Here is a 13,996-nt window from a genome sequence, read left to right as displayed (position 1 = left end):
AAGCCTACATATACGCTTTTTAAAAATAATGTATATTACTGAATACCATGTAGGAGGTCAGCTCTAGTAAACGGACTGAGATGCAGTCTGCAATCATAAGTAAAATGAGTTGTTACTTCTGTCTGTCATTCTTACATCCACACAACAGCAACAGACTCCAGTTACTAGTGAAGCATTATGGTCCAAGACAACCATAGTTCTAAGTCTGTGGGAAAGACACATGACTGAAAAGGAACCATGTTTTCCTCTGTGTTTTATAACATTTAGCAGAAGAGAAACCCCAATCATGACTGGGGCATAACTGTTGCATGCACTCTGGAAATGTCACTGACGTAATTCAAAAGGAACAACTAATATGACTACCATCTAGCATCCGATGAAGTGAGCTGTAGCTCACGAAAGCTTATGCTCAAATAAATGTGTTAGTCTCTAAGGTGCCACAAGTACGCCTTTTCTTTTTGCGAATACAGACTAACACGGCTGCTACTCTGAATACCATCTAGTATGTTTCAACTTGAATCCAATATTTTGATTTGTAATTAAATTTAAGAAAATGTTTTAATACACTGAAAATGCTTTTATGAAAAATGAAATGATTTAAAAACTCCACATTTCATTGACATCATCACACTCGAATGGTAAAAGCACATTTGGCACCACCCATAGCAAAAAATATCTAACATCTGGCACAATGCTGTAAATACAATGGGTTTGGTGCAAACTCAGGCCAACACTTGATTGATTACGAGTTCATCAAACATATTGTTCTCTACTAGGAATAGAAATTAAATTGGTAAACAAGGCAAGGATGAGCCAACAGCCATGTTGATTTGGCTGAGCAAGACCCTGCAGAGGGGAAAATTACAAGATGTATTCTTGTGGATTACAAATACCATGGGAGCGAACAGTTTTTGGAATAGACTTAGTTGTATATATTTATGCAGTTTCATGCACCTCTTTTCTGATGAGAGTTGCATGAACAACTGACTGGTGACGGGGGGACAGATCTAACATTCAAATAGAACAAGAAAATACGCTGATGAGATAAGAACTATACTTATTTTTTCTTTATAAATGATCTGGCAATTTAATATTCAATAAGAGATAATCAATATTCAGCATCAGTCCCACTTTCACAGAGAAGGTCAGCAGAACTGTTAATCTTAAATACAACTGCAGGGAGAATATGTGAACCCCTGTAAATATAGCTCATCACTACACTCTTTGGAATTCAGTAGCATCATCAACTTTATGTTTGTCAATAAAAGATTACAGAAAAAAACAAAGATTTGTTTCCCCACAATGTAATTATTTTAGGTTTTAGTAAATTTAAATGCACCACTGCTTTAAGACCATGCAGCCATATATCTGGTGGATTATTAATTCATCTGGCCTTTAACAAACATTTTTATTGGCACTCACACTTTGCAATTATCTTGGTATTTTTATTTACAGAAAATAAAATTCAACCAGAATGTCACCTTCATGCATAGGGATTTAAGTGCTTAAAGTAACAAATATAACAAAAATGTATATCTTATTTGTTATTTGCAAAAAGAGATAATGGATATAAGTGAACACTGCACACACACTTCTCTTCAGAAACAAGGAACACAAATTCTCTGGAGATAGACTCAGGAAATAAACATTTTGATGTTGACTCTTGGCAAATCTTATAGAACTGAACAACTAGTAGTCTCCCTACTTTAACCCCTGGAGTGTAGCTGCAAACTTTCAAGCACTAAAAATAGAGATGCAAAGAGAACAGTCAGGTTTGAATGACCTAAAAGACTACGTAAATGTTTATATGTAATCCGTACTGTGCCAAATGTTAAAGAACAGTTCATGAGTACTGGATAAAACTGACTCAGTAATGAAAACAAGTCAATAGCAAAAGATACAAACCCTTCTCACAATCGGATCTTTACTAGTCAAAGCCAAGTAAGTCTTAATTTTACAGTAAAAACTTCTTAAGATCTAATTTATCCACAGAAATTCTAAAATCTACTTTACTCATTTAGGTTGGGAATGGGGTGCTTAATCTAATGAGAACTTGAAGTGTCTGATCCATTTGAATATTGAAAATAATTCAAAAATTCATTTCAGGATTTATTCAAAAATTACATATATGAAAATTACATTCCAACATTTTGTAATAGAAAAGACACAATGTGTGAAGTAGCAACACAAGGTGAAAACTGTTGGCCCTACTACAAAAAATAATTCTTTTGCAGGCTTGGATCAAGAATCACACAAGGTGTGAGTCTATGCTAAATGTACTTTTCAACAAGTACAGTAATTGCAGAAGATGGAGAAAAACAGGATGCCAAAGGAAATCCTATATGTTGGATAGCCCTACAAGATGATGAAAGTGTGAATGGAAAGCCTCAATTTTTGAGCTTTTAACAAACCAACCAACCAACCTAAAGAGAGCTCATTTTATATACCAGAGAAAGTGCAGAATGTTAACCATTCCAAGTTTCTTAAAATACAGAAGAGATTCAACCTGAATTCATAAGTTTCCAAAGCTGATCCACCAAAGCTTCATTGCACAAGGGAGACTCCAAGTTCTTAGTAAAGGGTGGATTCCTTGTCAGCATGTTCAAAATCTTATGTCTGAAAGAGAAACAAAAGTTGCTTTTTTAATCTAAATGAACTGAGACTCCGAAGTTACTGTGTTTTGTATGGTTTCAGAGTAGCAGCCGTGTTAGTCTGTATTCGCAAAAAGAAAAGGAGTACTTGTGGCACCTTAGAGACTAACAAATTTATTTGAGCATAAGCTTTCGTGAGCTACAGCTCACTTCATCGGATGCATCTGGTGGAAAAAACAGAGGAGAGATTTATATACACACACAGAGAACATGAAACAATGGGTTTATCATACACACTGTAAGGAGAGTCTCGACAGACTCCAACGAGAGACTGCTGAATTGGAATTAATTTGCAAACTGGATACAATTAATTTAGGCTTGAATAGAGACTGGGAATGGATGAGTCATTACACAAAGTAAAACTATTTCCCCATGGTATTTCTCTCTCCCACCCCACCCCCCACTGTTCCTCTGATATTCTTGTTAACTGCTGGAATTAGCCTACCTTGCTTGTCACCATGAAAGGTTTTCCTCCTTTCCCCCCCCCGCTGCTGGTGATGGCTTATCTTAAGTGATCACTCTCCTTACAGTGTGTATGATAAACCCATTGTTTCATGTTCTCTCTGTGTGTGTATATAAATCTCTCCTGTTTTTTCCACCAAATGCATCCGATGAAGTGAGCTGTAGCTCACGAAAGCTTATGCTCTAATAAATTTGTTAGTCTCTAAGGTGCCACAAGTACTCCTTTTCTTTTTGTGTTTTGTATGTCTGCAATTCTGTTTTTGACACTGGAGTTTTTATTGGGCATACAAATATTAAGATTTGTGAGCCCACAATATATACATATATTTTAATTCCTTTTAGCTCTTTCTTCTGTCTGTACATATACACATATATGCACATCTCATCCCTAAATTAGTTAGTTTTCAGGTAATAAATAGGACATGACCAGGGTGGACATTAGTTGATAGCATCACTCATCATGGTCAAGGGAAAGTGTGATTTTGTATCTAGGCTGATTTGTTTTCATGACAATTTGAAAGGCCGTGTTATGCTCTAAGGTAAATTAATTGGAGCTGTACTGGGTCAATATACTCTTCATATTCTAATAAATATTTATTTTCAGTTGGATTTAAAAAAAATGTCTAAACATTAAATGTGTTACAAAATGACAGGAATCAGTAAAAACATTTAAGACTCACTCTTCACTTTTTAAAGGGACGCCTATAATTTAGAAATTACATTACTGTGAATATTTTGCTTGTAACACCTCTGACCCCAATACTTGACAGCAGTGAGCAAAAAACAAACACTGTATTTTTTCAGATGGTTTACTATGCTTGTGACAACATATTGTGAATAGTAATTGTCACCATTTCCCTGAAATAGCCAGTTTTCTCCCTTCTTGAAAAGACCCTTATAAGTATGGGAACAGAAAAACCTTCAACATTTGAAGGGATTTTTTAAATATTCAAGATATAATTTTTAAAGCGTGCTCTATCTGAAACTGGAATTTAAAAATTAATAAAAAATGCAAGTTGACAGGATCTCTTTGAGAGACTCAATTAAAATATTCTGCTTCCTCAGCTAATGTTGCCTGTTGCATGTATCTGATCTAATGGGTCAAATTATATCCAACTTCCTTTAAAAAGAACAGCAGCAATATATTCCTAGGAATAGGGAAATTAGTAATTACACTTGCAAAGGAAGCCTAAAAGATAAATAGGAAAAATACTTAAGTCTATTCATCTTAAAGAACAGTACCACTACATTGGCAATCAGGGACAGACAGAACTGAGGAGCAGGGAAACGAAGATCAGAGGTTGCCATTACCCATGCTAAAATATATACAGCATTGCATTGGCTAAATCTAAATTAAATCTGATAAAATTATCAAATAACCACAACATTTTTACTTATCCTTTCACCCCATCTACAGTCTAACAACTGTTTTACACTCTTTGATAGCCAAACATAATGATGTTCATTCAGCCCTAACACACTTATACACACTTGAGATTAAAAAAATAATTTGTTATATGCAACAGATCAATATGTGTGCCAATTGTCTGTAGGAAAGACTCTTAAATCAAAGGACAAAACAGAAAATACATATAGTTTGAGACTAAAAACTGATCAAATTTTGGATTGTTAAACAATGAGAAACACTTTGCTAAGTATAAATTACCATAAACATCAAAGATGAATTTTGGTGGTATTTTACAAATTAATGGAAACAAATTTTCACAAAATATTTATAGATTTTAAGGCCAGAAATTACCATTATGGTCATCTAGCCTAACCTCTGGCATAACACAGGCCAAAGAACTCTATGCACTAATTCTAATATTAGTGAAAAGTGCTGACTTTGGGTATTTGTAGACATACTAACCTTACATAAGGTACAGGATCATTCTGAACCATGTTAAGCAACCACTGTAATTCCTCATAACTCCGATCAACTACAACAAAAATTAAATGACTTGTTAATCGTATGCAGAGACAACTAAAGAGGGAAGCAAAGACCAATTAGAAAATTATTCTATATATGTTACATAGAATCACCAGGGATTATCTGTATGATTGGACTGTATCACAAATGATGAAACAGACATTTCCATGTCAGTATAGATTAATACTAGTGATGCATCTAAAATGACATTATTTTCTTTTTAAAAGGAGCAAAAATTCTTCAGTATTCAACATTACACACTAAAAAGTGAATAGTATATAGAGAATATAATCCTATAGTTTATAAGAAATATTATCCTGATGCTAACTATCCATTAAGTTTTGTGAAAGATGTCTAGCTATAAATAATGATAAGAAAATACTCACTTGGACTACTGGCCTTACTTATACACGAAAATGTGAACATACTCTTCTCCATATGCTTATAATCTTTTTTCTATCAAACTGTTTTTGAATATTTCAACAGTCAGTGACCCTGATTCAGTAATCATGAATGTGTTAGCGAGTGCTCCTAGAGTAAATATTGTACATGGATTTGTTTATGACTAGGAACTAAATTAGTAGGTTAGGTAGAGGTTTAAATCATTTAACTGTATCCCTTTAATTACCCTATAATACTGCATAATACTACAAAAGAAAGAAGAACAATAGCATGGGATAAAGTAAACATATGAAAATACACAAATTCAAAGAGGCTAATCTTCACTCAGCTGTTTTCCTTATTTCATTTTCCCAGGGTGCCACAACATTATTTAATTCACTACCACTCACAATATGTAGTTACTTGCTCAGGAGTGGCTTTACTTATCTATCCAAATAGTATCCTCCACATTTCAACTGCATTTACTAATTGTTCCTGTGCAGATGCCTTCAACAAAAAGTCTGCTGCCCTTTTTCTACTTTATAGAAACAAACATTCTCCATTTTTTGTATTTCATTTCCCTTATCTAATTTTCATCTGTTTTATTTACCTCCGTTCAACTTTTCCTTCTGATTTGTTTCAGTTTTGGTCTCTACTTCAGCAGTTTTTGGACTATAACTTATTTAGCTTTTCTAGTCTAATCTACACCAATGAATAGTTGCTATTGCTCTTTGAAATGACCTATGCACTTCTGAATATAAGGCAACTCTGTTTTAATGGAACAGATAATTATACTGAAAATTATCTACAGAAAATCAATATCTTCTCCTTTTAATAGCTCTACTAGAAGAAAGAATGGTTACAAACTCTACAGGAATTGTGGTTCTTCAAGGTGTTTAGTCAATATGCATCCTACTATAGGTAGACATGCACCTCATGTGTGAGAGACTGGAGATTATATATATATACATACATATTTTCCTAGCAGTGTCCATCAGGCTGTGCATGTGCCTATGCTTTTGTGTGCTCCTGCATGAGGGCATAAAGGGTGGAGAGGCCAAAAACCTCCCTCAGTTCCCTCTCAATTCAAAGCCTGCATTGATCAGGACTCCCAGAAGTGGGGACAGAAGGTGGGGTTATGGGATCCACAGTATCTTAACTAGCCTCAGCTGCTGTATGGTAAGTAATTGTTCTTTTTTTGAGTATATGTCAGTGTGGATCCCTCTAGAGGTGACTGACAAGCGGTATCCTCCCCGGAGAGTGGGAATGAGGAGTTTCAGCTGTATCAGTCAGAGATAGAAGTACTGCACTCCCAAACTTGGCATCTGATCTGGCTGCCACATCAAAACGCATGTTCAACAAAAGCTAGTGAGTTGCTCCACATAACTGCCTTGCAGATCACAGAGACTAACTTTTCTGAAGCAGGTGGACAATGGAGTAGTCCTTAATGTTTAGATGGAGTAACTCACCAGCCAATTGATAACAGGTAGAAATATGCTGCATGATCCATTTCAAGTTTCTCTGATGAGAGAGCTTGGCGTTTTGATACTAGATATAGTCAAAAAGAGGTGGAGAAAGCCTGGAATGTTTGGTCCTTTCATAATCTATGTAGATAATATAACAAGGCTCTGGAGACGTCCAAGCATGCAGCTTCTTCTCTCTTGGCACTTAGTTCATCTTCACCTGACGACTGATAAGGTGATGGGGTTGGTTCAGGTGAATTTCAAGACCACCTTAATTGATGAACTTAGAGTGTGGTTTCATCACCATCTCATCCCTATGGAAGGAGGCGTAACGCAGATTGGCCATAGGACTGTGGCATTCACTAACTCTGTGTTGAGGTAACTGCCATGAGAAAAACCAGGCTGATGGCAATGTGGTATATTGAGCACTCTGAGAATGCTTCCAGGGGACACTCGCTAAGCTTTAAAAGGAATATGTAAGGTCCCATGTGGGAGTCAGGTCCTGACTGGAGGACAAGTATGAAGAAGGCCCTTGAGGAATTTCAGTATCAAAGTGTGACAAGACAGAGTATGACTGTACTAGAACATGACACGCCAATTTCACAGCAAGGTGAAAATTAAGGAATTAAATGCTACCCTGTGTGTTTCAAGAGGGAAATATAGTCCAAGATTTTTCAGTATTGGGGCTTCCACTGGGTCAATGTTATTCTGAGTTGCCCATATGGAGAACCTTTTACATTTTGGAAAGTATGTCTTCCTGGTAGAAGGTTTCCTGCTTTGTATAAGAATTTCCTGAACTTGTAGGGAGCAGCTTCTGTCAGCAGTGCTCAGCCATCCAAAATGATTACAGATCTGAGTGCTTTATCTGACTCAGGTTCCAGGATACTATGTCTGAGCAAGCCAGGTGGTGTAGAGGAGGCTTCTTTAATATCTCTACCAGGTTTGGCAGCCAAACTTAGACTGTATAAGGTTATCACAATGACAAAGCCTTATCCTGTCCAATCTTGGATATTATTCTGGCAATCAGAAGAGTTGGCAGGAAAGCACACAGAAATCCCCAAGGCCACTGAAGGAGGAAGCTGTCCTGCGGGAAGACTAGAGTCATGCTTCCTCTGGAGCAGAAATTCAGATGTTTGGTGTCCTTTGTGGCTTCCGCAAACACACAACTTAATGGGACTAAATCGGGTGACCCGGATAATCTTCATCCAAGAATATTAAAGGAACTGGCAATGAAATTGCAAGCCCGGTAGCAAGAATTTTTAATCAATCTGTAAACTTAGGGGTGGTACCATATGACTGGAGAACTGCTAACATAATTCCTATTTTTAAGAAAGGTAAAAAAAGTGATCCGGGTAACTATAGGCCTGTTAGTTTGACATCTGTAGCATGCAAGGTCTTGGAAAAAATTTTGAAGGAGAAAGTAGTTAAGGACATTGAGGTCAATGGTAATTGGGACAAAATATAACATGGCTTTACAAAAGGTAGATCGTGTCAAACCAACCTGATCTCCTTCTTTGAGAAGGTAACAGATTTTTTAGACAAAGGGAATGCAGTGGATCTAATTTACCTCGATTTCAGTAAGGCATTTGATACAGTTCCACATGGAGAATTATTAGCTAAATTGGAAAAGATGGGGGCCAGTATGAAAACTGAAAGGTGGATAAGGAACTGGTTAAAGGGGAGACTACAGCGGGTCACACTGAAAGGTGAACGGTCAGACTGGAAGGAGGTTACTAGTGGAGTTCCTCAGGGATCAGTTTTGGGACCAATCTTTTTATTACTGATCTTGGCACAAAAAGCGTGAATGTACTAATAAAGTTTGCAGATGACACAAAGCTGGGAGGTATTGCCAATATAGAGAAGGACCGGGATATCATACAGGAAGATCTGGATGACATTGTAAACTGGAGTAATAGTAATAGGATGAAATTTAATAGTGAAAAGTGCAAGGTCACACATTTAGGGATTAACAACAATAATTTTTGTTATAAACTGGGGACGCATCACTTGGAAGTAACAGAGGAGGAGAAGGACCTCAGAGTATTGGTTGATCACAGGATGACTATGAGCCGCAATGTGATATGGCTGTGAAAAAAGCTAATGCGGTCTTGGGATACATCAGGCGAGGGATTTCCAGTAGAGATAAGGAGGTGTTAGTACCGTTATTCAAGGCACTGGTGAGACCTCATCTGGAATACTGTGTGCAGTTCTGGTCTCCCATGTTTAAGAAGGATGAATTCAAACTGGAACAGGTACAGAGAAGGGCTACTAGGATGATCCGAGGAATGGAAAACCTGTCTTATGAAAGGAGACTCAATGAGCTTGGCTTGTTTAGTCTAACTAAAAGAAGGCTGAGAGAAGATATGATTGCTATCTATAAATATATCAGAGGGATAAATAAATAAATGGAGGGAGAAGAATTATTTAAGCTCAGTACCAATGTGGAGACAAGAACAAATGGATATAAACTGGCCATCAGGAAGTTTAGACTTGAAATTAGATGAAGGTTTCTAACCATCAGAGGAGTGAAGTTCTGGAACAGCCTTCCAAGGGAAGCAGTGGGGGCAAAATACATATCTGGCTTCAAGTCAAAGCTTGGTAAGTTTATGGAGGAGATGATATGATGGGATAGCCTAATTTTGGCAATTAATTGATCTTCGACTACTAGCGGTAGATATGCCCAATGGCCTGTGATGGGATGTTAGATGGGGTGGGATCTGAGTTACTACAGAGAATTCTATATAGAGGTGAGAAATAACAGACCTCAACCCTATTGTCCCTCTGCAAATTTGTGTACACAGAGTCAATCCCTTGCCTCTCTCTAAAAGTGCAAAGTTTCAAAAAGTTCAATGACTAGAAGATTGTTGGGTGCGGAATAGATCTGGACAGGGAGAAGAAGTCTGGAGATAAATGTGAGAAGGGAGGGATAAGAGTAGAAACAAAAGTGCAACTGTTTAAGCAGCATATTCCAGAAGTCTTGAGGTCTTTTTGAGCCCTGGTCTACACTACGGGGTTAGGTCGAATTTAGCCGCATTAGCTCAATTTAAAAATGACTGTGTCCACACAACCAACCCCGTTCCGTCGACCTAAAGGGCTCTTAAAATCGACTTTTGTACTCCACCCCGATGAGGGGAGTAACGCTAAAATTGACCTTGCTGGATCGAATTTGGGGTAGTGCAGATGCAAATCAACGGTATTGGCCTCCGGGAGCTATCCCAGAGTGCTCCATTGTGACCACTCTGGACAGCACTTTGAACTCCGATGCACTAGCCAGGTACACAGGAAAAGCCCAGGAATTTAATTTCCTGTTTGGTCAGCATGGTGAACTCAGGAGCACTCAGAAGCACAGATGACCAGGCAGTCCCCCCAGAATCGTAGAGCATAGAATGTTTCAACGCTCCCCCATCATCTCCGTCCCTGAGGTTATCGCAGATTAGAAGATGAAAAATACCGCACTCGCGATGACATTTTCCGAGCTCATGCAGTCCTCCCGCACTGATAGGGCACAGCTTAATGCAGGGAGGCATTCAGTGGCAGAGGCCAGGAGGCGATGCTGAGGCTAAGGGGGAGCAAACGGACATGATGAAGCATCTGTTGAAGCTGCAGGAAAGCGAACAAGAGCACAGACTCCCGCTGCGTCCACTGTATAACCGCCTACCTTCCTCCCCATATTCCATAGCTTCCTCACCCAGACCTCCAAGAACACGGGCACCCAGTCACTCCACTCCAGAGGATGGCCCAAGCATGTGCTTCTGTGTCGAATGACTGGAAGTCCTGGTAGGGCAAGGTACCTCGGCCAAGGCAAAAGAGCAAGAGCCCTGGAGCTGTTACATGTGTCAACCACAGAAGTGCTATGGAGTGTTACAGTGCCAACCGGACTGGAATGTACGGATGCAAGACTTTTTCACCAACGACAAAGGACAGGAACATGATGCACATTTCCCAGAGTCACTACCCTTGATAACAGAACGTCAATGATTGCACTGGCTACTTGGATCACAGCAGCCCCCACAGCAGACTTGCCCACAACAGCAGTGGCGATGGTGAGCTGAGCGGGCTCCATGCTTGCTGCGATATGGTGTTTGCACGGGTAGCACAGGAAAAAAAGGCGCAAAATGATTGTCTGCCATTGCTTTCACGGAGGGAGGGGCGACTGATGACATGTACCCAAAACCACCCGCGACAATGTTTTTGCCCCATCAGGCATTGGGAGCTTAACCCGGAATTTCAATGGGCAGCAGAGACTGCGGGAACTGTGGGATAGCTACCCACAGTGCACCGCTCCGTAAGTCAATGCTAGCCATGGTAGTGAGGATGCACTCCGCCGACTTAATGAGCTTAATAGGGACATATGCAATCGACTGTATAAAATCGATTTCTAAAAATCGACTTCTATAAAATCGACCTAATTTCATAGTGTAGACATACCCTGAATGTAGTCTTCATTGATTTGAGATCTACCATACCATTCTCTCACTAGAAGGGAAAACCTATAATGGCAGTAGGCCGTAAGAGACTCAGTTGGGAATAAACCATTCATGAAATATATGTTTGCTGATGATATTTTAAAGAAAGTCACAGCAGTGAACTGGTGGAAATCACTTAAACACTTGGATTCAGAGACAGTTGAAGTGATAATCTCACTTTTAACAGCAGTAGCTTCTTCTGCCGCTGTAGAAAGAATATTTTCTTCCTTTGGACTAATTAATTCAAAACTAAGAAATCATTTGGGATCTGAAAAAGCAGGGAAGCTTGTTTTTCTTTTCCAGATTATGAACAGGAAAATGAAGGTGAAGACGACTGACTTAGCTGCAGAAGCCAATATTTTAAATTACTCATGTTGACCTGGCTGACATAATCAATTTAATTTTTTTTTTTAAATATTTCATTTAACTATTTTAGTTAAGAACAATTTTAACAAAAATAATCTGATTTTAAAAAACTTGTTTAACTAAATTCAAAAATGCATATGCTTGTTTTGTTAAAATATTATACGTTTGCTGTTGAAGAAAAAAAATCCAGAATACATAACGCTGTTGTTTTAGTTAAATAAAACAATTTAAATGTCTGTCTGGTGACATTCTCCTCCTTATAAAATCCTCCAAATATTAATGATTAACCTCTTGAATTGGAGATAGTTAACCTCCCAATGACTTCATAAATATCTGCTTCAATTACCTTTGGTAAATGAAATAACCAAACCATCATTCATTTTCTGATCTAGCTGTAAAACTGATCTGAAAAGTTTTCAAAATATATCACTTAAAAAATGTATAGTGTGTACCTTCTAAAAATGAAACCTATATCTATCTCTGAGTTCTGAACAACATGCATTAAGGTTATAACAACAAGAAGAATGCACTTTTATGTAGAAATCCATGATTAAATCAAGTCTTCCTGACTAGTGATTTAAATCATGATTTAAATCAATTTGATTTAAATCAAATCCACCCCGGTAACATCACCTATAGTTTCATCAGCTCCCTGGTCTCACGTTCTGGGCACTCTGCTTGGAAAGTGACTGAAGTGGGGTAGAGGATGGATGGAGCATTACATATGAAGATAGCTTTATACGGAGAAAAATTAATACTGCTTAATTAAGAGATGTAGTTTTCCTGGTCTCCCTTAGCATTAAATCACAAAGTTATCTAAAAATAATATATAGGCAAATTGATGAAAACAAGTCTATTAATCTTCTAAAAAATGTTAAGAGAATATCTCAATCATTACAAATAGAACTGTGCAATAGGAGCTCAGAATGTTTTTGGGCAGTTTAAATCAAATTTATTTAAGTTGCAGTTCCTAGGATTGCTAACAAAGCAAGTTTTGTAAATGACCTTTTATTATGGAGTGGACTGTCTGAAAAGCAACTTCTCTATATGAATAGTGTCAGAGTACAGAAATAAGGAACCCCATCTTTTTTGATAAAAAATAAGTCTATTCTATTTACTAAAGGCTCTTGTGCTTTTAATATAATAGGGCTCTTCTGACATTTGCCATGTAATGTAATCTGTTTACGCCAGCCTTAAATGACTTTGATAGTAATGCTTTTTAACCCACTCTTGAAATATACATGGTAACCAGATGCCACTATAAGGAGCAAAGACAAGTCTGGACTTTGATACAGTACATCTTTTAATAGTCTTTAAAAAAAAAACCCCAAACAACAACCCTTTAGATCCTCAGATTCCTGGCAGATGTAACAACAAAAAATTTTGTTTTCCAAAGCAGGTGCCTCAAATTACAAGAGTTCAAAAGCTCTGAAAGTTTGTCATACGTCAGTCTCACTTTGGCACCAGTGGTATCCCTGAGAGCCTAAGCTTTCTACACCCTTCATGAAACTAGATAATGATGAATATTTGTTCAGCACAGTTTGTTTCTGTCTATGCATGTGCAGCTGATAGCTTTGCAGAAGACTCAATGCTCTTGGCTATTATAACAAATCAAATACAAACAATTATCAAAAGCTCACTGCAAAAGTTTACAAATCTTGTTCACTTTTAAACAACTTAGATCAAATGTCTGCGTACTAATAAACTGCCTCAAACATTTTATGAATTATCATTTCTCAACAACATTCCTAATTGCAGCAAGGAAACGATATAATGTCTTGAGTTCCACAGAGGAGTGTAAAAAGAGTATGTGCTATCCCTGCCCCAAGAATACACAGACCTCCCTTTTTATGGATGCAATACAAAATCATAGCCCACTTCCTTTATATGAGGTATTCTAAGTCACCTTTGTTACAAATGACAGGCATTTCACAGCCTGTTTTATGTCATGTATATAATGAAAATTGGATAACAGGAACAATGAGCATCAAGCCTGTTGACAATAGAGACTTCCCTTCCAAAGATGTATACTTAGACAAAATGTAAATTAATTCACCTGCTAATTTCCTTTCTTCTAGTAATCTCTCTGCTCACCTTCACTGGTGGATTTTTGCCTTCCTGTATGCACAAGATTGGCATAGACCTAGTGTCTCGAGGGCAACTCACCTGGCCCTGGCCCTGGCCCTGCCTACCCAGCAAACCACTTGAAGTGTTCTTCTAAAGCTGTAACATATCACTTAACAATACATTTTTTTTTAACCAAATAAGTCATTACCT

The 13,996-nt window shown here is 37.8% G+C and overlaps 1 protein-coding gene across 4 annotated transcripts in view; it reads right to left on the bottom strand.

Annotated features, from left to right (window-relative positions):
• Positions 1 to 13,996, bottom strand: part of TAF2 (TATA-box binding protein associated factor 2) — a 100,659-nt gene that overhangs the window by 19,119 nt on the left and 67,544 nt on the right. For 3 of the 4 annotated variants that reach the window (XM_038390507.2, XM_038390511.2, XM_043507401.1), the window contains 2 exons: positions 4,984 to 5,053; positions 2,507 to 2,616 (listed from right to left, as the gene is read on the bottom strand). In XM_038390507.2, coding sequence (XP_038246435.1) covers positions 2,507 to 2,616; positions 4,984 to 5,053 — 180 coding nt within the window. Of the gene's footprint in view, positions 1 to 2,447; positions 2,617 to 4,983; positions 5,054 to 13,996 lie in introns of all 4 variants that reach the window. The other variant, XR_006278673.1, reaches the window with a different exon arrangement.

Source organism: Dermochelys coriacea, chromosome 2 (genome assembly GCF_009764565.3).
Source record: "Dermochelys coriacea isolate rDerCor1 chromosome 2, rDerCor1.pri.v4, whole genome shotgun sequence".
NCBI classification, from domain to species: Eukaryota; Metazoa; Chordata; order Testudines; family Dermochelyidae; genus Dermochelys; species Dermochelys coriacea.
This window is presented reverse-complemented; position numbering and strand designations above follow the sequence as displayed.